The sequence below is a fragment of the Balaenoptera ricei genome, chromosome 1 (genome assembly GCF_028023285.1).
Source record: "Balaenoptera ricei isolate mBalRic1 chromosome 1, mBalRic1.hap2, whole genome shotgun sequence".
Lineage (NCBI taxonomy): Eukaryota > Metazoa > Chordata > Mammalia > Artiodactyla > Balaenopteridae > Balaenoptera > Balaenoptera ricei.
This window is the reverse complement of record NC_082639.1, coordinates 67,960,746-67,986,075: the sequence shown is the minus strand read 5'-3', so window position 1 is coordinate 67,986,075 and position 25,330 is coordinate 67,960,746. Positions and strand designations below refer to the sequence as shown.

General features: G+C 35.0%; 1 protein-coding gene across 17 annotated transcripts in view; it reads left to right on the top strand.

Moving 5' to 3' along the window:
* FUBP1 (far upstream element binding protein 1) overlaps nucleotides 1-25,330 on the top strand; it is a 34,317-nt gene that overhangs the window by 5,663 nt on the left and 3,324 nt on the right. For 2 of the 17 annotated variants that reach the window (XR_009503680.1, XR_009503682.1), the window contains exons 2-22: nucleotides 586-676; nucleotides 1,507-1,569; nucleotides 2,374-2,412; nucleotides 3,391-3,430; nucleotides 3,967-4,019; nucleotides 4,112-4,183; nucleotides 4,308-4,365; nucleotides 6,318-6,480; nucleotides 6,579-6,677; nucleotides 6,802-6,903; nucleotides 7,154-7,256; nucleotides 7,356-7,456; nucleotides 7,838-7,979; nucleotides 8,608-8,768; nucleotides 11,331-11,482; nucleotides 11,568-11,647; nucleotides 14,706-14,843; nucleotides 16,861-16,935; nucleotides 23,221-23,280; nucleotides 23,361-23,506; nucleotides 25,155-25,254. Coding sequence is in view for 13 of the 17 variants with exons in the window: in XM_059924929.1 (XP_059780912.1) it covers nucleotides 586-676; nucleotides 1,507-1,569; nucleotides 2,374-2,412; nucleotides 3,391-3,430; nucleotides 3,967-4,019; nucleotides 4,112-4,183; nucleotides 4,308-4,365; nucleotides 6,318-6,480; nucleotides 6,579-6,677; nucleotides 6,802-6,903; nucleotides 7,154-7,256; nucleotides 7,356-7,456; nucleotides 7,838-7,979; nucleotides 8,608-8,768; nucleotides 11,331-11,482; nucleotides 11,568-11,647; nucleotides 14,706-14,843; nucleotides 16,861-16,935; nucleotides 23,221-23,280; nucleotides 23,361-23,506; nucleotides 23,886-23,894 (1,947 nt within the window). In the remaining 4 variants the exon portion in view is untranslated. Of the gene's footprint in view, nucleotides 1-585; nucleotides 677-1,506; nucleotides 1,570-2,373; nucleotides 2,413-3,390; nucleotides 3,431-3,966; nucleotides 4,020-4,111; nucleotides 4,184-4,307; nucleotides 4,366-6,317; nucleotides 6,481-6,578; nucleotides 6,678-6,801; nucleotides 6,904-7,153; nucleotides 7,257-7,355; nucleotides 7,457-7,837; nucleotides 7,980-8,607; nucleotides 8,769-11,330; nucleotides 11,483-11,567; nucleotides 11,648-14,705; nucleotides 14,844-16,860; nucleotides 16,936-23,220; nucleotides 23,281-23,360; nucleotides 23,513-23,885; nucleotides 24,281-25,154; nucleotides 25,255-25,330 lie in introns of those variants that run through there. The other 15 variants (XR_009503677.1, XM_059924856.1, XM_059924929.1 and 12 more) reach the window with 14 other exon arrangements.

Genomic DNA, 25,330 nt, shown 5'->3' with positions numbered 1-25,330 from the left:
GTCCAGTAGAAGTATAATGCAAGTTAACATGTTTTGTTTAACCCAACATATTTAAAATATTACCATTTTAACATGTTCAATATAAAAATTTTTGAGATGCTTTACATTCTTTGTATTTGTTCCCAGGTTTCGCTATCTGGTGTGCGTTTTACACTTGAAGTACATCTCAATTTGGACTAGACATATGAAATACTCAGTAACCAAATGTGGCTAGCATTTTACCTTATTAGACAGCACAGCCTTAGCATGTTCACATTCTCCCTATACCAACACATAGAGAGTCATGGGAGAGAGACATGGTGAAGTTAGAATTAGGATCCATATTTTCCTCAAAGTTATTTGGTCAGTCTTCTAAAGATTCTTAATTGATTACTTCTTTGTTCTTATAGAGATATATCAGAAGCAATTCCAGATGATGAATTATTTGTTAACTCTCTGAAGTTATTAATGATAGTAATAAATCGAACTGTAATTTTAATTTGTCTATCAAATTAATTTTCTTATGTGATAGATATTTAGCATATATTAGGAAATAATGTAGTTATGATGCCATCCTTAATGACGGTGTGTTTTTTGTTTTTTAAGATTGCAGCAAAAATTGGAGGTGATGCTGGTACATCACTGAATTCTAATGACTATGGTTATGGGGGACAAAAAAGACCTTTGGAAGATGGAGGTAAGTTATAGCCATAAATATTTTAAATTGTTTTACAAAAACAGAGTTTAGTTGAAGTGATTTTCAGTATTTTTCAAATGTTCTTTTTTTGAAACATTGCTTTTATCATAAGGTTCCTAAAATTGTAAGGGTTATATTGGCCTCAAAAGGAGAGGGGGGAAAAGAGACCTAGACAAGGTAGGTAAAATTTGAGTTAACCAGCCAGTTTTGTCTTACTAGAAAACATCATTTTCCCTCTTTTAGGATTGTGCCAGATTGATAGTTTGCACAGACGACTTGTTAATATACTGAAGAAAACAAAAATACAAAATGTTTAGGAAACATTTCATGGGTTTTTCTCATCATACATGAATTAATCTGAGATGCTGTATTCTCATTACTTTGTTATTTCAGATTTCACTTTAAAGGTTGAAGTTGCTATAGTTTGCTACTTTAGTGTGTTGCAGGTTATACCATTTTTTGTTTGTTTTAGTACCTTGTTTTGTGTTTCAGGTTTAACTCAAAATGTGGCTTAAAACAGTAGATAAACAGTGCCTTGTATTTTTTAAAAACATAATTGTTGAACCTTCTGAACTTAGAAGTCTGCACATATTTTTTTGTTTTAGATTTGATGTATGAATTTTGATACATTTTCTTTTTGCCCTTTTTTTTTTTAAAGGAGGATTCTGAATGAGCGTATAGAATGTATTTGTAGCTTTTGACCAGGAGTACTTGGTTTCCTTTTATTTAAGTGTCTTTCACATTTATAGTGAGGTTTTAATATACAAAAAAAATGAGCTAATGATGCTTCAGATGTTGTATGTAATGTATTCTTTTTATTTTATGTGTAGATGGCTCTTGGACAAGTCCGAGCAGTACAACACACTGGGAGGGAATGCCCTCTCCTTTTAAAGGCAGGAATTTTTATTTATTACCTGTGTTCAGTATGTAAACGTGAAATAAACCAGTGGATTCTTAAATGGACACAAATATTTCTTGGATTATGTGTCTGAATTTTTGTTGCACAACATTCTGATGTTTAATCATTTAAGTTTGAAGGGGGGAGGAGAACGTAGTACTTTGAGCTGTAGGTTGCCTATTCTAAGGTACGCATTGTATTCATGTGTGTAAAGGATGTAGATAAAGATGAAGTCATGTAGTTGTTTGAGTTTCTTTTGAAGTTTATGCTGTGAAATGTTTGGTTAGGAACAGTAGAACAGTTTAGATTGAGATTGCCTTGTAATGTGATTTTTTACTTATTTTGCATAGCTTTGTGTTCACTGTCAGATACACTCAACTTTTGATATGTCAAATTTTCACATTTTGATAGGTTTTTTTCCTTCCAATCTTCAGTTCCTACAGTGGGAAGCATCATTAGACTTTAGCATGTGATGTTTTGCTAAGTAACGGACTAAATACTTTGTCTTGTATCATTCTAAAGTGCTTAACATACATTAAGGTCAGTGATTTGATTCAGTAAAAAAGCATTTTTTTTAATGTCTGTGCATCTTTTAAACATGAAGAGAATGAAAGAAATGCCGTTTTCTTTCGATCACTAAGTGTTTGGGTTGATTTTTGGCAGTTTTGGTTCAAATGATAAACCATATCCTCAGCTATTTCAGTAAACGTTTATATTGGTATTCTTGATTGGGCATGGGGGAGCTAAGTCTTATGTTTGTACTTATTGGCAAAAAATTAAAAGACTCTTAATTTTGCAGATCAGCCAGATGCTAAGAAAGTTGCTCCTCAAAATGACTGTAAGTATTTATTTTAAATTGGGTTAAAAGTTAAAGTAACTGGATTTTAATATTAGGGCTTTGTTCCTATGTTTTGTTGGGTATCTTTGAAGTTAGTTGAAGGCCATGAATTTTCTTTTTGTATGAATTTATTTGTAAAAATATACCTCCTATCTCCCACTTCAATTATGGCAATGTATCAGTATAATTTAAGATTTAGTTGCTAAGTCATTTTACATGTTCAATTTATTTTATAGCTCTGTTTTTGAAATACAGTTGTTATATATTTCATTATGGTTTATCATTGAATATTCAATGTAGTTCTCTGTGCTATGTAGTAAGAACTCATTGTTTATCCATTCTGTACATATTAGCTTACATCTGCTAACCCCAACCTCCCACTCCATCCTTCCCCCAGCCCAACACCACCCCCCACCACAAGTCTGTTCTCTGTCCACTAGTATGTTTCTGTTTCGTAGGTAGAATCATTTGTGTCAAATTTTAGATTCCGCATATAAGTGATATCATACGATATTTGTCTTTCTCTTTCCGACTTAGTATGGATATCTAGTTTGCATGCATGTTGTTGCAGATGGCATTATTACATTCTTTTTTATGGCTGAGTAGTATTCCATTGTATATACGTATCACATCTTCTTTATCCATTCATCTGTCGATGGACATTTAGGTTATTGCCATGTCTTGGCTGTTGTGAATAGTGCTGCTATGAACATAGGGGTTATAGCTCCATTTCTTAATCTTTGCTTATGCTGCTTGAAAAAGGACAGTTATTTTTCTATGCTATTGCCAATAATGTCTGCCGTTTCACTGAGTTTCTTGCCCACTCTCAGTGTTAAGTATTCTGCATAAAATTTTGTGCTCTTCAGGGTGTTGTCTGTGTGTCAGGGAAAGATTTTAGAATTGCTTAAAATGATTATATTGTTAAATATATGTCAATTAAATTAAATTAAATTTTCACTTTATTTAATTTTTTGGTAGCTTTCGGAACACAGTTACCACCGATGCATCAGCAGCAAAGGTATAGTCAAATAAAAGCTTTTCAAAGGGCACTTTGCAAGTTTTAGTTGAACTGTATGTGAAACACAGCCAAGGTAGTATATAGTGAATATGTGTCTGCTTTTTTTTTTTTGGTATATATAGCTCATTTCCCTTGACTCAAATAGGTGATAGCAAATGATCTGTTTTCTTGAGTGAGATAACGTTTGTAATTTGAAAGGATGGGTGGAATTAGCCACACTTTAGAAGAACTAAGCTGAATTAAAATAACTGTTAAAATGATATCTCCTGAACTGCACCCCAACTCCTTTTTGTTCGTGCCTTTAGACTGTTCCATCCACCATACCTTCCTCACTTGATATGTATGACCTTAATTAAGATACTGGGTTTAACTACTCAGGCCCTGTATTTTGACTTTGAGTATTTTAAGTATGTGCCTAGAAATCTAGTTTAAGCTATTAGGAGCCATTAGATTTCCATTTTTATGTTTACCTTTTATTTGTAAACAAATTATCTATCTTTCTTTGAAGGAAAATGTTGGTTTCTGTTATTTCTTAGCAGGTCTGTAATGACAGAAGAATACAAAGTTCCAGATGGGATGGTTGGATTTAGTAAGTAATCTGATTTTTTTAAAGCTATGAAAAAACATAATCAAAACATACTTTAAAATCTTTCAGCAAATAATTTTCTTTTTTCTTACTAGTAATTGGCAGAGGAGGTGAACAGATCTCACGCATACAACAGGAATCTGGATGCAAAATACAGATAGCTCCTGGTAATGTTATTCTCTTGCTATTATTTTCAAAGTGACAAGAAAACTAGCATTTTTACAGTTGCTAGTGAAAATGATGCTGTTAACATTTTCTTGGCCTAAGATTTTTGTTTGTTTTTAATTGTAGACAGTGGTGGCCTTCCAGAAAGGTCTTGTATGTTAACTGGAACCCCTGAGTCTGTCCAGTAAGTACGAAAATCATGTTCCAGCCCTTCCTTCCTACTGAAGGATATTGTCCCTGCAATTGAACTGACTTTCTTCTGTGCTATTACTTTTCCCCTTTTTTAGAAAATTTCTAACAGCATATAAACATGCTTGAAAATCCCTCTAAACAGAAAACCATCCCTAAACCCCACATTTCTAATTCTCTGCTCTGTTTTACAAAAAAACTCCTTAAAAGGTGGTAGCTTGGGCTTCCCTGGTGGCGCAGTGGTTGAGAATCTGCCTGCTAATGCAGGGGACACGAGTTCGAGCCCTGGTCTGGGAAGATCCCACATGCCGCGGAGCAGCTGGGCCCGTGAGCCACAATTACTGAGCCTGCGTGTCTGGAGCCTGTGCTCCGCAACAAGAGAGGCCGCGATAGTGAGAGGCCCACGCACAGCGATGAAGAGTGGCTCCCACTTGCCACAACTAGAGAAAGCCCTCGCACAGAAACGAAGACCCAACATAGCCATAAATTAAAAATAAATAAATAAAAAAAAAAAAAAAAAAAAAAGGTGGTAGCTTTGCTTGAATCTTCAGCCTTGATTTCTTTCTCTAAATTCCAGATTCATATCCAGCTGCTTCCTTAGTATACTGTCCACTTGAATGTCTACTAGACACCTTTAAATGTTAAATTTCCAATTGTTAAAAACAGAATCATTGTTTTCCAGCCCATGCTTTTTCTTTTACTCAATCTAGTTCATCTCATTTCAGTGTATGAAAACTCTGTTTTGATACTTTATCTTTGTCTAAAGTCTCATTTATCCATAAGCATTTTTTCCTTCCCAATTATTTGGAATTCAGCCTCTTCTTGTCACCTTCTATACTGTCACCGTATCTATGACACCATTTGCCTATATTACAACAATGTGTCTCCATTCTTTTTAGCCTTGTCTAATTATAGACATAACGATCCTTTTAAAATATGAATCAATTCATATCACTACTTTGCTCAAAGATCCTGTAATGCTTTCCCATTTAGAGTAGAAGTCAGTGTCTTTATTATGGCTTGGCTTACCTGCCATCTTTCTCACTTCATATTTTACCATTCTTCTCCCAACTCACTCTGTTTTAGCCCCATTTAGCCTCTTTTCTATTTTTTCAGCACACCAAGCGTGCTTCTCATTAGAGTCCTTTGCACCTTCTGTTTCTTCTCCCTGGAACATTTTTCCCCAGATATTTTCATAGTCACTCCTCTACTTCCTTCAGGTCTTGGTTCAAATGTCTCTTTATCAGTAAGGTCATTCATCTTTCTTTTTTTTTTGCCCTGCTGTGCGGCTTCTGGGATCTTAGTTCCCTGACCAGGGATCGAACTTGAGCCTGCTTCAGTGGAAGCGCAGTCTTAACCACTGGACCGCCAGGGAATTGTTCATTCATCTATTTTGCATAGGATAGCATCCCTTCACATACATACACACAACCTGTCCTCCTCATCTTGTTTTGGTTTTTTTTATAGCACTTAACAAATGACATGTTGTTCCTTTAACCTGCTATTTTTACTTATTTGATGAAGTTAAACCATGCCAGCAAGGACCTTGTCTTTTTATTTCACTGCTGTAACCCCTTTACCTAGAATAGTACCTGGCATATAGTTGACATTTCTTAAGTATTTGTTGAATGAACAAATAAATTTTAACGTTTGAGTAACCAAAGTAAAGGTTTAAAAAGTAAACACATTGTTTAATTTTTGGAAGAATGAGCTTTATTCTGAGATAACTTTAGAAGTAGGGTGTGTCTTCTTGGAAATTTTGGACTATTCTCAAAAATATTGATTATATACTGATACCTAGAAAATTTATTGCATGGTTTCAGTCTTTGACACTCATGGCATTTTCTTTTAATTGTTAAAATTTAGTTTTAGGCCACCTTATCCTGAATTGGGATGGGAGGAGTACCTGATTATATTATTTTTTATTGACTATTAATTTGTTAACAGATCAGCAAAACGGTTACTGGACCAGATTGTTGAAAAGGGAAGACCAGCCCCTGGCTTCCATCATGGTGATGGGCCAGGAAATGCGGTTCAAGAAATCATGATTCCAGCTAGCAAAGCAGGATTAGTCATTGGAAAGGGGGGAGAGACTATTAAACAACTTCAGGTATTACTATGTTTGTAAAATGATTACTTTTTGTCTGTTTTGAGCCCGTTTCCTTCCTGTCCCCTTTTGTTAATAAAGCTGATTTCTGTGATTAACAGGAACGGGCTGGAGTTAAAATGGTTATGATCCAAGATGGACCTCAGAACACTGGTGCTGACAAACCTCTTAGGATTACAGGAGACCCATACAAAGTTCAAGTAAACTTAAGTTTATATTTTACAAAGAGGGATTTGGGGTGGATGGCAGAGGGGGAACACATGCATGAATAATTATAGTGTTTTGAGACACGATTCCTAAATTGGGTAATTTTTTCTACTTCAGCAAGCCAAGGAAATGGTGTTAGAATTAATTCGTGATCAAGGTGGTTTCAGAGAAGTTCGAAATGAGTATGGGTCAAGAATAGGAGGAAATGAAGGAATAGATGTAAGTAAAAATACCAATTTAGAAGTGGTTGAATGCTAGTCCATAAATAAAATAAGGTTTTTCCTGTTTTGTGTTACATAGCCTTCTCTAACATTGTACTGTCTTTCCCCCCCACTTTCTACCTTAGAATACAGAATGTGTACTTTGTATCTTGCCAACCTCTTTGATATAAATATAGTACTTCTATGGTTTGGGGCAGATTCATTTTTCAGGAAATGGCTTTCCTAATGCTTAGTCTTCTCTGTGTAAGGTCCCCATTCCAAGATTCGCTGTTGGCATCGTAATAGGAAGAAATGGAGAGATGATTAAAAAAATACAAAATGATGCTGGTGTTCGAATTCAGTTTAAGCCAGGTGAGTACATATATTTATTTTCTAAGCGTTGGTGGCAGTTACTTTTGACACTAATTAATTTAATGCTAAATTAATCCAATTTGTTTCCTTTGTTTGAAGATGACGGAACAACACCAGATAGAATAGCACAAATAACAGGACCTCCAGACCGATGTCAACATGCTGCAGAAATTATTACAGACCTTCTTCGAAGTGTTCAGGTTTGATAGAATGTTAAATTTTCATTGTTCTGTTTTGTTTTCATTTTAAAAATATTTTCCTTCATTAAATGTGAAAGTTCCCCTCCATATTTTTTTTATCAGAATCTGTTTGGTGATACTTTATTAATAGCTAGAAAGTTTAAATTGTTTTAAGGTAAACATTTTGGAGCAGGACGGCAGCTACATAAGTGCACTACTTTATTCACCACGGCATAAAAGGAATAAATGGTGGTGGTCATTTCTTGATTATTTGGGCCAAGGTGTGTCCCAACTTCTCTAAACTTCTCATTTAGGAAAATGAAAGTTGAGGGAAATAGATGTGTAATAATTTTACTGTGGAAAGAAGAACATATTTCTGACTTTGTCTTTCCCCTCTTTTAGGCTGGTAATCCTGGTGGACCTGGACCTGGTGGTCGAGGAAGAGGTAGAGGTCAAGGCAACTGGAACATGGGACCACCTGGTGGACTACAGGAATTTAATTTCATTGTACCAACTGGGAAAACTGGATTAATAATAGGAAAAGGCAATGTATTTAAAACTATTAATGTGTGATTAATAATTTAACGGTTCTGGATGCTATTTCTGTTGCTGTTGTAAATGAGTAGCAATAATTTTTTTTTGGCTGTGTTTTAGTAGAAAAGTGTTCTTATGCTGATCGTAACACCTAAAGCCTAAATGAAGGGCTTTATATGTGCTTAAATCAAGAGTGGGATTTGAATCACATTGGCTTCTAGAGAAGGGAACCAACAGTATAATTATTAGTGTAAGAAATTTTTTTTCTGATCTAGAAAGTGGTTAGTGTTTTTGTTTATTTTGCTGTTTCCTGACATGTTTTTAAATTTTTGAATTTTTAAATCATTGTGTTAGTTTATATTTACATTGCGTAGAAAAGCAATTTCTTTGAAGCAAATATTTTGATGTTATAATTCATTTTAAGGTTGGGTGCAGACATAACTAAGTTATGTCTTAAAACTTAAATGTGTGAAATGCTTCATATAGTTCGACTTAAAGTGTAGAATAAATGGAAACTCCTAGTAGAATATTAGCAGATGGGATACAGTTCATACCTTCTTAATTGTGATCAGTTTGTTTTGAATAGCTCCTCTTGTATCCTTTGAATGTTTAGAGAAATTACTGTGCTTTGATTTTAGGAGGTGAAACCATAAAAAGCATAAGCCAACAGTCTGGTGCAAGAATAGAACTTCAGAGAAATCCTCCACCTAATGCAGATCCTAATATGAAGTTATTTACAATTCGTGGAACTCCACAGCAAATAGACTATGCTCGGCAACTCATAGAAGAAAAGATTGGTGTGAGTATGCTTTAAACTTCCAGTTGATAGCACAGATCCTGTTAGTTAAATAAGACATTAATTCATATGTTCCTATAAGTGCTATACAGAAAAATGTTAATTTCTACTCTAAAATTACAGGTCTGGTCACATAATAGAAACATAACAATATAGAAGAGATTTTCCAGCAATGAAAATGACCCAGTTAATACACAGTTACAGGTGTTCAGAACCTTGTACTTGAGGGTGGGTAAATAAGAGGATAGCATTACTTGAGTTACGGTATTAGGGTTGGTGGAAGATTGTGGAATATACCTGAAGGAGACAGTTAACAGGAAGTCACTATTAAGGGCTTGCTTACCCAACTTTGGTGAAGCAAAGGTGAATCAGATGCCTCCCCCCTCAGTAAAGTAGAAATCTATAAATCCTAATTCTTAGACTGGCTGACAGTCGTCTGGGGAGTTTTAAAATGTCGACCGCTTGGGTCCTTTACACCTTGACACATATACACAGTTCTGATTCAGAATGTCTGCAATAGGACCGACCCAGCATCTAATTTTAGAAGGATGTTCCAGGTGATTCTGATGCATGATCAAATTTGGAAATAGTGAGAAAATAGTGCTTTACTGTGTTTCTTTTATTTTACTGTGAAGAATTAACGTGTGGGAGCATCTTAAATTATTAATAATAATTAGAGTATCTTAGGAAAGTTCTTCTTGATGTTTGCCATGCTGTGAATGGGGTGTTTCTCTCTGCTTGGGAAAACAAAAAATAGATACACAAAAGACACTTAAGAATACCTTATAGGGACTTCCCTGGTGGTGCAGTGGTTAAGAATCCACCTGCCAATGCAGGGGACACGGGTTTGATCCCTGGTCCGGGAGGATCCCACATGCCGCGGAGCAACTAAGCCCGTGAGCCATAACTACTGAGCCCACGTGCCACAACTACTGAAGCCCGTACGCCTAGAGCCCATGCTCCGCAACAGGAGAAGCCACCACAATGAGGAGCCTGCGCACCGCAACGAAGAGTAGCCCCCGCTCGCCGCAACTAGAGAAAGCCCTCCTGTAGCAATGAAGACCCAACACAACCAAGATAGATAGATAGGTAGGTAGGTAGGTAGGATAGATAGATAGATTTATTTTTAAAAAAAGAATACCTTATAAAAATATACACAAACGTTGTAAGTTCTGTGGTATGGAGAATAAGTATAATTGTTCAAAAAAATGAAGAAAATAATTGTTGGACTCAGTAATGGCAGGAATTGATGCCAGAAAAATGAATCGTGCATCTTGGTTTTGGATTTTGCTGTCATTAGCATGCATGGATCAGCATTGCTTCTGGGTTGATGGACAGACAAGATAGGTTGTTCAAGAGAAGCTCTTAAGAAGAACTTGGACTCTGGAGTCAGGCTGTTTGGGTTCAAAATACTCTGAATCATTTACTGACTGTGTGACCTTGGGGGAAGATATTTACACTCTTCTTTGCCTCTTTTTCATCTGAAAGTGAGGATAATCATACCTACCTTTTAGGGTTATAGGGATTAAATGTTTGAAGTATGTGTGTTTATCACTTAAAAGAGTGCCTGGAACAAAGCCCTGTAAAAATGTTGCTACCTTTTTTCAGTAATCCTTTTTTTACTATTTGGAAAGGATAGGTTATGTATCATTGAAGTGAGGGATAATGACAGCAGTTAGAGACTTAAAGAGACAGGTTATTATGAAAGTCTTGAAGTTTGGCTTTATTGTAGTGAGAAAATTGACAACCATATATAGATTAAGCATTTTTGTCCAAATTGTCACATGGTGAGTATTAACTGCATGAAAGGAATATTTTATTTTAGAGCAGTTAAATCTAGTGGTCCTTACAAGTTGGATTATCAAAGAAGAATCACCTGAGCATTATTAATTATGATGTGGAATGAAATGGATACGAAATATCCTGATTTATTAAATCAATTAAAAAGGGAATCTTCATGGTATTCAGAAAATTATGATAAAGGGTGAGGGAGGAAATGAATTTAAATTATTGATTGAAATGGGGCTCAGTGACAGGAAGGCTGTGAGAAGGACTGGTTTGTTGAGTGAGAACTTGTTACATTATTGGGAAAGTATTCAATAGCCAGTTCACGATATGAGACCTAAGCAATTTGAGGACTGTATTGTCAGGATGGTTCTCTGATTACAATGTTAAGTGAATAGATATAGAGTAGATGCAGAGAGAGAAGAGGTAAGAACTTGATATTTGATAAACTTCCATGATTAAGATGATAAAGGGATAGTAAAAGTAAAAATTGTGCAAGGAAAGGGGAATAATGGAAAAGGGAACAGCCTGAAAAGAATAGAAGGTAAAGTTAATGTTTCAGTTCTTTGCTAATGCTGTTGATTTTAATTAATTTTACATGCCTCATTAATATGGTAGAGTTCAGAAGTTTTGCAGCATGAGTGAGGAAATGAAGGAAAATCATAAATTTTAGATTGCTTGTGGTTAGGTAAAAGGGTAAAAATGGAAGGTTATTTGGCCTTTGAAATGTTTAACCATTACTGTCTTTCTGATTTTTCTTTGTCTTTTGCTTTTTTGCAGGGCCCAGTAAATCCTTTAGGGCCACCTGTACCCCATGGGCCCCATGGTGTCCCAGGCCCCCATGGGCCTCCTGGGCCCCCTGGGCCTGGAACTCCAATGGGACCATATAACCCTGCACCTTATAATCCAGGACCACCTGGCCCTGCTCCTCAGTAAGTTTTGAGTTTGGTTCTAGGCTTTTGCTCAAAGATTCTAGATTTTGGGAAACTATTTTAAAATTGATTTCTGTGTTTTCAGTGGTCCTCCAGCCCCTTATGCTCCCCAGGGGTGGGGAAACGCGTATCCACATTGGCAGCAACAGGCCCCTCCAGATCCAGGTAAAAGATGCTTATCATTTGGGTGTAATCTGTGTTTTTGTTTGCCACTCCTGTTATAGTTATAAATTTTCTAGTGTTGATTCTACATTGTGTGCATTTTCTGCACTTGTTTCACTCCTTCAGCAGAAGTGTTAGGTTCTGGTTCTACTACAGTGTATAAGACTGTTGTGAGTATGGTCTGTTTTTGTAGGTCTTTTTCTACCTGCATTTGGCTTTCTCTACTTTAGAAGTGATACAGCAGAATGCTAAAAGCCAAAAGTATAGGAAGAAGTACAGTGTCTTAGGTTTTAGATGCTAGTGCCATCAAATGTACTGTATGTTAATCGTGACATTATCCATGAAAGAATAGTGTACATTTATTTATAAAATTGTGTGAGTCGGAGTGTTTAATCCTTGGGCATTAAGCTTCCAAATTCTCAAAAAAGATATGTAAGTTGCCTATTTTAGTATTCCTAATATAACTTCACGTTAGTAAAAAACAGGCCTGTATTAAATATCTGCATGTTGGAACTCTCAAATTAATTTAGTTAAATATTTTCTCTGTTCAGATGTGATTTGTATCTGTTACATTTTATTCTATCCTTGAGTCTTTTCCCACCCTGTACTTTTCTTTCCATCACGGTCAAAGAGCATTCATTGAAACCAGTAACTTTTATTTATGATCCTTTTTTTTTTCTCACCTACTACATACCTCTTAGGCGTCTTTCACTGGAGTAGTTTCAAGGAAGGTACTGAATTAAGGATTCCTTTTCACACTAGTATGCTTATTTTTTTAAAAACTAAAATAATTTAAATGAAATTGTTTTAGTGAATTTTATTAAACATTTCTGGTATTTAAGGCTGGCCCTGTATTATAACATACCTTAATTTCATAGGAGGTATGCTCTTTGGAACATGATGCTACAACATGACAGTTACCAAATAACCACAACTCCCACACGTTCAGGAAACAAACTGTGTGCACTAAGGTCTGAGTATGCAACAGTGAATTTACATTCTGTAGAAATGCGTACTTAAAATGTTAGCAATACTGTGCTAGAAGGACTTAACAGAAGAAGGGTCAAATATGATTTATTGTATAATAGTGTTTAAAGAATGGAAGGACTTTTCTTTCCCTCTTGTAAGCTAATTGGTATGGTGTTATTAAGCAGAAGAATCCCACCACTGAAGAGATTGAGAAAATTAAGGGGCAGATTTATATTGGGTAACTTGGATCTGCAGGATTGCACCTATTTGGATGCTCTGGGTAGGTAGTATGATTGAGAGAAATGATGTGAATAAGAAGTGGTCTCTGTTTTACAGTCTCATTTTCCCACTTGGGGTAGTGGTGAAGTCATCAATGAAAGAATTGGTTAATGAATGTGGCTTTCAGCAATGCCTTTGGGAAAGAAATAACCCATTTAGCTAAAAGATAACAGCTAGGGTTAGACCAAAATGAAACTGTTTCATTACTCTGTATTAAACATCCTGGTATTTAAATGTGGCCCTTTATTGACAGTAAAGTCTGTATTCTCTGAATTAAAATCTGTTTCTATAAAAAAATTACTGGGTTGTTAAAGATTTATGTAGTAGTCACATACTTAGAGTGAAACAGACTTGAATAAGTCCTAGTCATAATTTACTAATTACGGGATAGTAAGCAAGTTTTGAACCTCTCTAAATCTGATTTCTTATCTATAAAATGATAAGTAAATGAATGAATATAATAATGAATTTAGTAAGTTCTCAGTACGTATTAGTTACATGTAATTATGAGACTGGTTTTCATATATGGTCTACACGTTGTAAGAGTGTGAGTATCAATTCCTAAAAGTGTTTTATCTCAGTTTCTCTATCTAGACGTGGTGTCAAGTGACATATTTGTATTAATTACTATACAGGTAATGATACTATGTATTGGGACACATGTATTAATTTAGAAACTTATGGAGAGTGGCATAATGCCTTATAACTGTATCACCTTAGACATTGGCTCACTCTGGGAATCCTTACCCTTTTTTTCTCAAACATCACTAACCTTTGTTTTATTAGGCAGCTGAGAATTGCTGACCATTTGGGATGAAGGCTAAATCGATTACATATAGATATAGAATCTGGTTAAGGAAATTACATCCTTCTTCAGGATATAAACTAATAAAGATATACCTATAGTATCATATGATACACCCAGTATAAAAGACAGAATCAGTGAGAGGATTTCTGTTTCTGACTGAGAAGTCTCAAACTTTTAATGCATCAGTTGATTTTTATGAAGGATGAGTGAGGGACAGTCAAGTGCAAAGGAGGCATAACATGGTGAAATGCTCAAATATGAGCATGATGACTTTTGAAAAGTACAACCAATTTACTGTGGCCAGAACTTGAGTGATGGAAAAATATTGACAGCAGGGAGAGGAGGCTGGAAGGGAAAGTGTAAGCGAGGGTGTCCAAATATCTTGTTAAATATGTTGAATGATATTCTGTACCTAAAAGCTTTAATAGTCCCTGAAGGCTCCAGGAAATAAATGAAGAATTTCAAATAGGGCAGTGACATCAAGTTTATCTTTTAGGATAATCACTGAAATATGATGAGATGAAATATGGCGAATCTGTTTCTTTTTCCAAGGTTTTTAAGTTGTCTCTTCATTGAAAACAAGATAAGACAGTTCATAGTTGTAAAATAATTCTATCTTGTACAGGTCAGTCCCTAGAATTCCTTTCCTTTAGTCATCTGCCACATAAAACTGTAGTGCTTGAGGCAAAACTGGTTTAGAAAAAGAAGGGCACAGGATGGTTTGAGACAAAGCATTGGATTTGGAACCAAAAGATCTTTCTTTGTATCCCAACTCTGCCAGTCACTAGTTTTCTAGGAACTAGGAAAGTTACTTAATCTCTGAGCCTAAGTTTTCTATAATAAAAGCTAATGATGACAGTAAAAATAATAAAAGAATTTGAGTGTCCACTTACTGTTTTTTAATGTCCAGTTAATTTGGGGGTCTATATATTTGCTAGAGAGGTGTGTGTGTGATTGATTGATTATGGACTTTAGATACAAATATAGAACTTGTGTTTATTCTAGCTAAAACAGGAACAGATCCAAATTCAGCAGCTTGGGCTGCTTATTATGCTCACTATTATCAACAACAAGCACAGCCACCGCCTGCAGCTCCTGCCGGTGCACCAACTACAACCCAAACCAATGGACAAGGTAACTATGGTAATTAAAGAATTTATTTTCTATGTGGAAGTGAAAACCTGTGTTTAGAATTATATATAAAGTACATCGGTGTATTACCCCCAAATTTATAATATTATTTAGTTACAGCTTCAGTAAGCAGGCTTTGCTTTTTAAAAACAAGTTACTTTGAAATAACTGCAAAATTTCATGAAAGTTGTAAGATACATTACCAAGAACATCCAGATAATCTAGCTCTTGATGTTTATCTTCCCCATTTGTTCCATTACCCTATCACATTTGTCCATATCCATTATCATTAGTCTTTTTCAGAACCATTAAGACCAGGGTGTAGACATAATGCCCCATTACCCTTAAATACTCCTTTCTGTATTTCTCCAAAAATAACCATCACACAGCACTCGTTAATCAATGTTGATACATCTTACTATCCCAAGGCACAGCCGTTACTGAGATTTCACCAATTGTTCCAACAGCTTCTCATCAATCAAGAATAATTCCTGTCTTTTTCTTTCAAAAGAGTACAGACCTTTTGTTTTGTGAGATGTTTATGGATCAACCTAGGTCCCTTCAACCTTTTCTTATGAAGATGAGGTCACGATCAGGGTTCCTGCTTACATTATGGCAAGAATACGTCAGAAATGAATGCTGCTCTCTTAGTGCATTACAGTAGGGGTCGTATATTGTGGACCTGTTTTATCCCCAGAGGTGGTAACCATGGTCACTCAGTCATGTTGATGTCTGCCAAGATTCTATACCATAAAATCACCATTTTCCTCTTTGAAATTAATACTGTCTGGAGAGTTATACTGAGATTATACCACTATTCTGTTCTTTTTATGGAGGGGGGGCAGGACAAACAGGATAATTCTATTCTCGTTTTTCCTTAAAATAAAGATACAGTAGAAGTTGTGCAATTCAGTTTGATTAGATGTGATTTATAATCTTAACATTTTTTTTAAAACAACATGATAGCAGAAACAAAGAACTAGTACAAATTATAGAACTACTAGAGCAAAGAGAAAACTATCTTTCTGATCAAAACATATACCACAGCTAAACTTCCTTAGAAAACTTTCTAAGATTTCTAAGCTAAACTTTCTTAGGATTCTGTTCCTCATTGAAGGCCTTAGCCTTCATTGATAATAGCTGCCTGATTCAATTACAAATATGATGATAATTTCTCCTTCCGTCATTCATTCTGCATTTATTAGGTGGTATTTTACTATGGAAGAGGTTTCCTTTTTCTTTCTGTTTATTTCTTTATGTCAGTATGGATTCCTGTTTTATTCAGTAAGTTATATTTTTAACTTAACCAGGTTGTCCTAGATTTGGCCAGTCAGGAGTAGCTTCAAGATGGCTCCTGTATCCTTTTGACATGCCTGTCATTCTTTAAGCACTTCCCTACTTTCTTGCACAATAAGATGCTGATATTGTGCTTTTTGGGCTCCAGCCCTTGAATCAGCCATTTTTCCAATGATCCCTGATTTCTTTCAGTAGATGATGATATTTAGAAACTTAACAGTTGTGTTCATTGCTGCTGAGGTGTTACTGCTACTAGCTCCTTTCAGTGTACAGAGCTAGGATATGAATTTGCGTACATGCATACCTACATACATATAAAAAATACATAAATATCCATATGTGTATATATTTTTAAAACTATACATTTATATCACCTGCAATTCCATTCCAGGGTTTCAGAGTTCTTCTTTCTAGCTTTTCCCACTTTCCATGCTTATAAATGGTGAAAGACCTGATATCGTCAGTGTGTTTTATTTGACCAGTGAATTTACTTATATGCTCAGTGTAACTACTCTTCTAAATAAATAGACCATCTTCTCTGTACACTGTCTCTGTACTCCCGGAGTCCTGTGTCTTGGCACCAGCAAGGATGCCACTACCCCACAGCACTTCTCTCCTACCCTCATTCTCCATGACAGGCTGCTCCCAGCTCCTCTACACAGAAAACAAGGAAAGGGCCACAATTGCTTTTTAAAAACGTTAATCATAATTTTTTATGTTTTTCTTAAATAAGGAGATCAGCAGAATCCAGCTCCAGCTGGACAGGTTGATTATACCAAGGCTTGGGAAGAGTACTACAAGAAAATGGGTATGTTCTACATTTCTTTTTTTATACATTTTATTAAACTGAAACATTTAGTAAATATCACACTAAAAGGTTGAAGATTTTGATAAAAGGCATGTTTGTTCCATGTTTTTATTTCCTTGGACTTCTTTCATCCAATAACTTAAAATCTCGAGGTATAGAACTGTTGAACAAGAATGCATTCCAAAATCACTGAACTTTCAGACATATGGTCATTACAAATAATAATTGTTAAATTTGTGGTTAAGAAATCTTTTTATTTCTAATTGCATTTGTCAGCCATTTACTAATTGGAACTAAAAGTTTCCCCACTGGCACATAGGACATTGAATATTACCTATACTTTTGTCAAAGATAAGTTGCATGTCAGTAACCTAAATGGCACTGGTTAAATTATAGAGCACCAAGCAAAAATTGGTTGTGTGTGATATTATTTGTGCTGCAAAATAAACAGATAAGAAGTAACCTGCAGTGACAGAGGAGGTTAATTACTTAATTAACATTTGCATTATGAAAAAGGAAAAACAGTCACCTAGAAGGGCCGTTTTCATTCAATAAATGTAGAGCATATACTATATGCCAAGCATAGGAATAGATACTGAGAATGTGACTGTGGGCATAACACCTAGGAGCCCTGCCCTTCTGGTTATTGTATTCTAATGGAGAGTACAGTTGTCAATCAAGTACTTTGCAAATATATTATTGCAAACCGCTGTGAATGAAAACTGTACAGTTGTCCCCCACTTTTACATGGGGGATATGTTCCAAGTCCCCTCCCCCCCATGGATGCCTGAAAGTGCGGATAGTACTGAACCCTATATGTACTGTGCTTTTTACCTATACGTACATAACTATGATAAAGTTTATGAGTTAGGTACAGTAAGAGAGTAACAACATTAATAAATAGAACAATTATAACAGTATATTGAATGAAAGTTACATGAATGTGATCTCTCTCTCAATACCTTGTACAAATTTAATGCCTTTTCCATCTTAACTAAGCAGATAATCACTTACCGTAGCTGTAACGTGCATTTTGAGGTGGGACAGCAAAACTTGGATGAATTTCTTTTTCCTCTTCCACGGTTTCACAGAAGATTTGTTCTTACCATAGATCTTAGCGACCTCTGTCAACATACGATTTTTTTCTTTCCTCATTAAATGGAGAACTTTTAACCTTTTCACTTAAAGGAAAAGGCTTCTGTTTGTCATATCCAAATTGCCAGCATCACTATTCTTGCACTTCAGGGCCATTATTAAGTAAAATAAGGGTTACTCGGACACATAAGCACATAAGCAAGATGGCTGCTGAGTGACTAACTGGTGGGATATGCTAGACAAAGGGACAGTATGAGATTTCATCATGCTCCTCAGGATGGTGCGCAATCTAAAACTTAAGAATTGTTCATTTAATATTTTCAGGCCACGGTTGACCACAGGTCACTTCACTGCAGAAAGCAAAACCGTGGATGGGGTTCTTTCTGTTCACTGACACTTAGATGTGCATATTGGAAAACAGGTCACACAACTACAAAGCGGTGGAACCAGACTTGGAACTCTTAAGAGGGTCTAAGTCCCAAGCTTGTCTCCTGAATTTGCATTTTTCAGGAACCATTTCAAACCTGATGTTATACTTCCGGACAGACCGGGTTTTTTTCAGATGTTTATTCTTAGTCATTCAAAATTAACACACTTACACCATAACCAGTTGTCACAAACAGAAGCTAATAAGATAAACGTGCTCATTCTTCACTGATATAGAAAGTATAGGTGATAGTTTCGTCATGAGATACAGTCTTCTTGTGATTCTCCACGTAAATTTCAGTGTTCTTTGCCAAAGAATGTTTGTCATTCTCCACAGAAAGAAAAATTTCCAGAATGGTTATTATATTAATCTTTGAATAAAAGTACATATACCTGATGATAAGGATGTTTTGCACAGCTGATCTCTGTTTTAAAAAAAGAAAAATAATTTTTACTGTTAGAATGACTTTCCAGAAGAGTCACGCTGCCTCTTACTCCTGAGGTTGTAACAAATTCATTAATTTATGTTTTTGTGACCCAGCTTATCTCAAGCAGGTCTACAACAGCTAAAATTCTGCAAAAAGAAACTTAAAAAACTTTAACCTCAAAATAGTATATTGTAATTAGGGTGATCACATAATTTATTTTCCAAATTGGGATACTTTTGAGAATAACTGGGAATACTATTAGTAATCATTCCTTAATGACATAGTGGTCATGACCTGTGGTCACTAGCTTTTATGAAGTAGCGTCACTTTTATTAAAGATTTGAGCATGTTGAGGTTAAAAATCATTAGGTCCAACTTGTATTTTCACAGTGGGTAGTATGCTTTATATGTTCCCTACATTATTATTAAAACTGGGTAAAAACAAAGGTCTATTGTTAGACTTAGGTTAATAAATTTGCTATTTAGCCTTTTTACACTTACCCAAAATGAGTATGTTGAATGTAATCTGCAAGGTCTAACCATTCAAATTTTTATTGTTAAGGGTAGACATTTCACCTTTCCTTTTTAAAAGTTTTTTGTTTTCTTCCTTTTCCCTGCTAACTACTATATAAAATTCTAATTTTAGAGATAATATGCTGGACTGTCTTGAGTCCTTTGTGGAGAAAGGTGGTATAGAAATAACTCATTAAATAACACCATGTTTGAAGATCCTCGTAACCCCCACCTTCTTTTCACTTGAATGTTTTTCTGTAGCTGCACAATGATAAGCTATTAATTTTATGAGCAAAGTGAACTGGTTGAGTGATTCCCCCTTACATGTAAATCTTAAATAATGTTAGGTTGTCAGGTCTTTAATGATAGCTACAAGGTCCATTTATTTTTCCTGTAGAAGTCTTTTTTTGTTTTTTGTTTTGTAAAGGATTGATTGCTTAACTACTTTGATTTCTTCTAGGTGCATTGCTTGTCCTTAAGATCTTTTTAGGATAACTACAAATAAGAAACCTTAAAGCATCAAACTAATCAGTTCAATCTTTTGATGTTTTTAAATGGAAGGGAAAGAAAGGGTTAATAAAATATCAGGGAGAGAGAAAGATCTTCATCTCTAAGTCAGACTCCCTTATTTGGAAAGATTGAGTTTTACTCTTCCAAGTGGCATAGGTAGGATTTCCTAGGACTCTGGATGTCCTGATTTCTTCTTTTTTTTTTTTTTTTTTTTGTGTATCTATTTCAGTTCTTGGGTTTGCTGTTCCCATGAGGGTTCCCCCCCCCCCCCACACACACTGTATTTTATTTTTACAAGAGATAAATAAACTGACACCAAGCATTGTAAATGGATGACCACAACAAGAGCAACAATGATTACGATTACCAAACACGAAACACACTCATACTATGTCATAGTATTGGCATTCATTCCAGTAAGGATGTCCTGATTTCTAATCCAGTGCCCTCGTCACCAAACTAGGGAGACTGTCTCAGCTTTTGAAGCCATTTCAGCCTTTTCTGTTAAGAACAGAAAATCCCCACTAACACTGTAGATTTGTCAGTTTGCTTATTAATAAATAAAAGTCTGTTGAAACAGATGAGTTTTTTAATTAGTTTTGTTTTCTGAAACAATTGTAAGTTACCTAGATTAGCATGAAGAGAACTTGAGAGAAATTCTTAAAGATGAGATTCTGGAGGGTTAAAGACGGAAACTTTAAGGAATTCATATCGCTGTCCTATAAGGAATGACAGCAGTCTGGATGTGGGTGCTTTTGAAGCTAGAATGAAAGGGAACTTTTGTAAAAAAGTTAACACCCTAAAGAGAAATAGGGTTTCAAAATAGAGACAGGCAGTTCCTATTTGGAGGAAAGTAAATGAAGGCATTTGGGGATAAGTTTGACTTGAGGCGGAGTCCCTTTTAATGTTAAGCACTGATATGGTGGACTCTGAACCCTTAGCATATGGTAGGTACCTAGCCTAAAAGAGCCGGGCGAGAGTGGTAATGGGAAAGATGCAGGTGTATGGAGAAATAACTGAGGGTGAAATCAAGCAAGGCTGTCTCTTGGGCTGTAATAGAATGTTACATGTGAACTCTAGGACAAGTCTTATCTCTTGAATGAAATGAAATTAAGACTTTATACATTGTAAAGTTACATGTAAATGTTAAGTATTGTTCTACTAAATTATCTCATATCAAAACAGTTTTTGAACTGAGGAGAAGAATAAAGGGAACAAGTTAAGGACATGCCTTTCCAAAGGGCAAGAGGCTAGGGGAAGAGCCAAAATATAAATAGATTCGATAGGAAGAGTTCTTTCCCTGCTTTCACCTGGGCGAAAAGAATGACATTTGCCCTTCACATAGGAGTGGAATGAGTTTTTCTATGGACGCTTTCAAGATTGGAATGTCAAATGTTGATGACTTACTTAACCAACTGTTTATTTTTCTTAGAGTCTAACATGTTTACTTTTAGCTTTCCACAGGGATATTTGAGTTTGGGATGGGGGTTGTTTTTCAGGGAACATTTGAGTTTGATGAATTTTCTTGAGATGTCTCCCTGATACTGTTATTTTTTTGCCTCTAAAATATGAGTATCTCTTAACAATGAGGTTTAGTTCCATTTGTAAACCTGAAGTGGAAATTGTTGCTGTCTTAAATAAGTTTGGCCTCAAGTCAGCAAGTTTTCATGTGTGCAGTTTGTAAGAAAATGTTGTATGGTTTTATTACTATTGATACCAAGATATTTGGCAGTTGTCTAAATACTGAAACTGTTTTTAGATTTACTTGAATTGTGTCTCCTCATAAAATCAAAATGTTAGACTCACTTCCTCTTTGAAGAGAGTGTGGAAAACAAAAGTGTGAGAATTTTGTTTACAGTATATATGGGATTTCTCTGTGCTGTTGCCCATATAAGTAGGGGGGAGTTTCTTGCATGTTTTAAGTTAGTCATAAATCTTAAATTTTTATTTACTCAGTTGCTTTTGTTCTTTGACCAATTTGTGATGGTGAATAGACCACTTTCTAAAACTATAAAGTTGCCTTGTTGGCAACATCTAACAAACATAAAAACAGCTTTCTGCCAGTATTTTTTGTCTAGCTGTAATAATTTCATAAAGTCAAATGAATTACAAACTAAATAAAATTTTTTTCAAATAAAGGAGTTAAATAGGAAAACTCAGGTTCTCTTTCTCTCCAACTTTTGATTTCAAATTTTTTTATACCTTCAGAAAATTGGAAAAATAGTACAGCGAACACCCATGTTTATATTTCCTATCCAGATTGACCATTTTCAAAAAGTTTGCGACATGTACTTTGTATGTATACTTTTTTTGGTGCCTGAGCCATTTCAGAGTAAGTTGCCAACTGTTGCTCCAAATAAATTTTCAATAATATCAACATATTTAAGTTTCCCTGGTTGTCAGAAAAAATGTCTTTTGTAGCTGTTTGTGTGTTGGGGGGGGCTTGTTTTTATTTTGTTTTTTAAATCCAGAGACCATTCAAGGTTCATGCATCGCATTTGAGTATGTCTCTTTAGTCTCTTAATTCCAGAAAGTCACCTAGAAGAACGTGCTTGTGCAAGCTGTTGAGCTTTGTGTTTCATTGATTTTGCTTCTTAGAACCTCTTCAGTAGTGATTATTCTTTATGTCCTTCATCAAGTTATTTTTAATAAAATTGTGTTGTAATTTGGACACAGCATATTAAAACTTTAAATGTCATATTAAAAGATATCTTGAAGATTAGTGTTCATACATGTAGTGTATAGGTTACTTATCAGGAAACAAAAATGTTGGCCAGATGTTAAAATAATGAAGTCTTTAAATAATAGCTTTTAAGTGGGTTTTTTTCCTCAAAAAATGTTCTTTTTCTTTTTCTCCATTGAAGATTTGCATTTTATTTAAAACTTGTAGTGTAACAAATCCAAATGGATAAGAAAACAAAAAAAGAATAGTGGTCCATCCATTCCTCCCAGCATCACCACTGGGCAACCGTGCACTGCTGTTCCAGACTGAATTTAGGACATTAATAGTTTATAAATTCTGTAATTGAATCGAGATTATGCCTAAATGTTTACCTATCTTAGTTAAAACTATGTGGATGGCTTTGTTTTTCATTAATAGTGATGCTCTAGAACTAAAAGTTACGATTAGTATAAGGCAAAAAGAAAATAAAATAGCATTTAGATTTTTTTTTTTAATTACAGAGTAGTTTTCTGACACTAATGAATATTTAAAATAAAACAAGAGCAATTCTGACCCTCTGTGCTTTTGTCTTTATAACCTGTACTTACAGTGGATATAATTTTGTATTAAAATTTAGGGGGTTTTTTTTAGGTCAACAAGGGCAGACACAAGATTATTCAAAGGCTTGGGAGGAATATTACAAGAAGCAAGGTATTGTTTTTATTAGAACTGAGATTCTTTGGGGCTTTTAATTGTGGTTACAGCAACAAAGTTGTTTTGTTTTCTCAAAGGTCAAGCAGTTCCTGCCCCTACTGGTGCTCCACCAGGTGGTCAGCCAGATTATAGTGCAGCCTGGGCTGAGTACTACAGACAACAAGCAGCCTACTATGCCCAGACAAGTCCCCAGGGAATGCCACAGCATCCTCCAGCACCTCAGGTATAATAAATTTGCTAATGTGTTGATTTCAACTCCAGTCTTGTTCTCTGCATGTTTACTGTTGTCTGGGATTATGTTTGCCTTTTAAATTTTTATCAGGCAAAGTATAACTAAATGAAGTACTGTGGTATATTGTTTGGGTTTTTTTGTTTGTTTGTTTTTTACAATGCTTTCTGGCATCTGAGTGCTAGATATCTCTATAATGCCTTTGATTTTAAAAATAAATTTTTTTCCCCCAGGGATTTGCAAATCATGCAAGAAGCCACCACCATTTATATTAACCAGTTTTTCTTTCTTAAAGGATTCACTCCTGAGTTAGCTCCATTTAAAGGATTTTCTTTAACTTTTTGTGTATTTCTTATGTATCTCTTCTGCACAGGGCCAATAATAAGAAGTGGACAATACAGTATTTGCTTCATTGTGTGGGGGAAAAAAACCTTTGTTAAATATATGGATGCAGACGGCTTGATGAAGATCTTAATTTTGTTTTTGGTTTAAAATAGTGTTTTTTCTTTCTTTCTTTCTTTCTTTTTTTTCTTTTTTTTTTTGAAAATGTACAAAATATCTATCACTACTGATAGGAGGTTAATATTTCTGTGTAGAAATGAAAATTGGTTTGTTTTTAGTATTTAGTGTAGATGTACACATTCCAGCAAATGTATTTGCAACTATTATGTGGTCGATGCTTTGTGATATAAATGTACTTTTTTCAATGTATACTTTCACTTTTAAAATGCCTGTTTTGTGCTTTACAATAAATGATATGAAACCTCCTGTGTCGGTAAGTTGGATATGTGGGTATTTAAAGGATTCATAATTTCTTAGCAATGATAAATTAAGATACATATACACAAATATATAAGCTTTCCCCATGAAATATTAATTTGAGTTTTTAAACACTGGCATGTTTCTTTCCCCCTTGCAGTATAGTAGTAGATTGGAGGATCTTTTCCATTTATTGTATTTGGCTGTTTCAGCACAAGTAATCCTGATATCTTCATTTTTTTCCCCTTCTGTTTGATTAAAAACTGCATGTGTGTACAGTGATCTTTTGGCATACTTCCATTGCATTAACAGTGAAATTTCCTTTTATACATGACCACTGTTTCAGACCTGTACTGCTGCTATAACAGTTAACCTTTCTGTTTTTAATTTGATAATTACTTGATTTCCAAGACTGTTTCAGCATAACTAATTTTAAACAGTTTTCGGATAGTGAATATGAGTAGTCTATAATAAGAACAGTTTTTTCATGTAAAACAGCTCTTGCAAATGTATACAATATTAGAGTGTTTCTTTCTAAATTTAGGGTAGAAAAAGTAGTATGCAAAAAGTATAGCTACAGTGCATCTGCCATTGAAACATTATTGGGGTATGAAAATGTTCAAGCTTTTTTTTTCTTTTTTTCTTTTTTTTTCTTTTTGCAGTATAGATAAGCTTTGTTTTGTAAATGCACAAGTCCAATCATTGAATCAACTTAATTTTTTTATGTACTTGAAATCATTTTATTACTCTATAACACTCATGCTGAAGTTCTGATATTTTGTTGAAATCCATTGTTTTACTCTTTGCATATTTGTTGGCTCTTTGCATATTAATATATTAGACTACATGCAAATACAGTCTGTCTTGCCGTTGTCTGTTGAAGTGCAGGTTTGATCCAGCCAGTATAGAACTAGCTCTGTAGGGGTGAGGAGGACTGTGCTGTGTATCATCCTTGATTGTGTTCCTTCAAGGAGCATTGCACTGTAAGTACATCAGAATGACAAATTGATGAACTGCAACAGTATCTTTTTGTCAATGTTCCACATAATGCAAATGCCA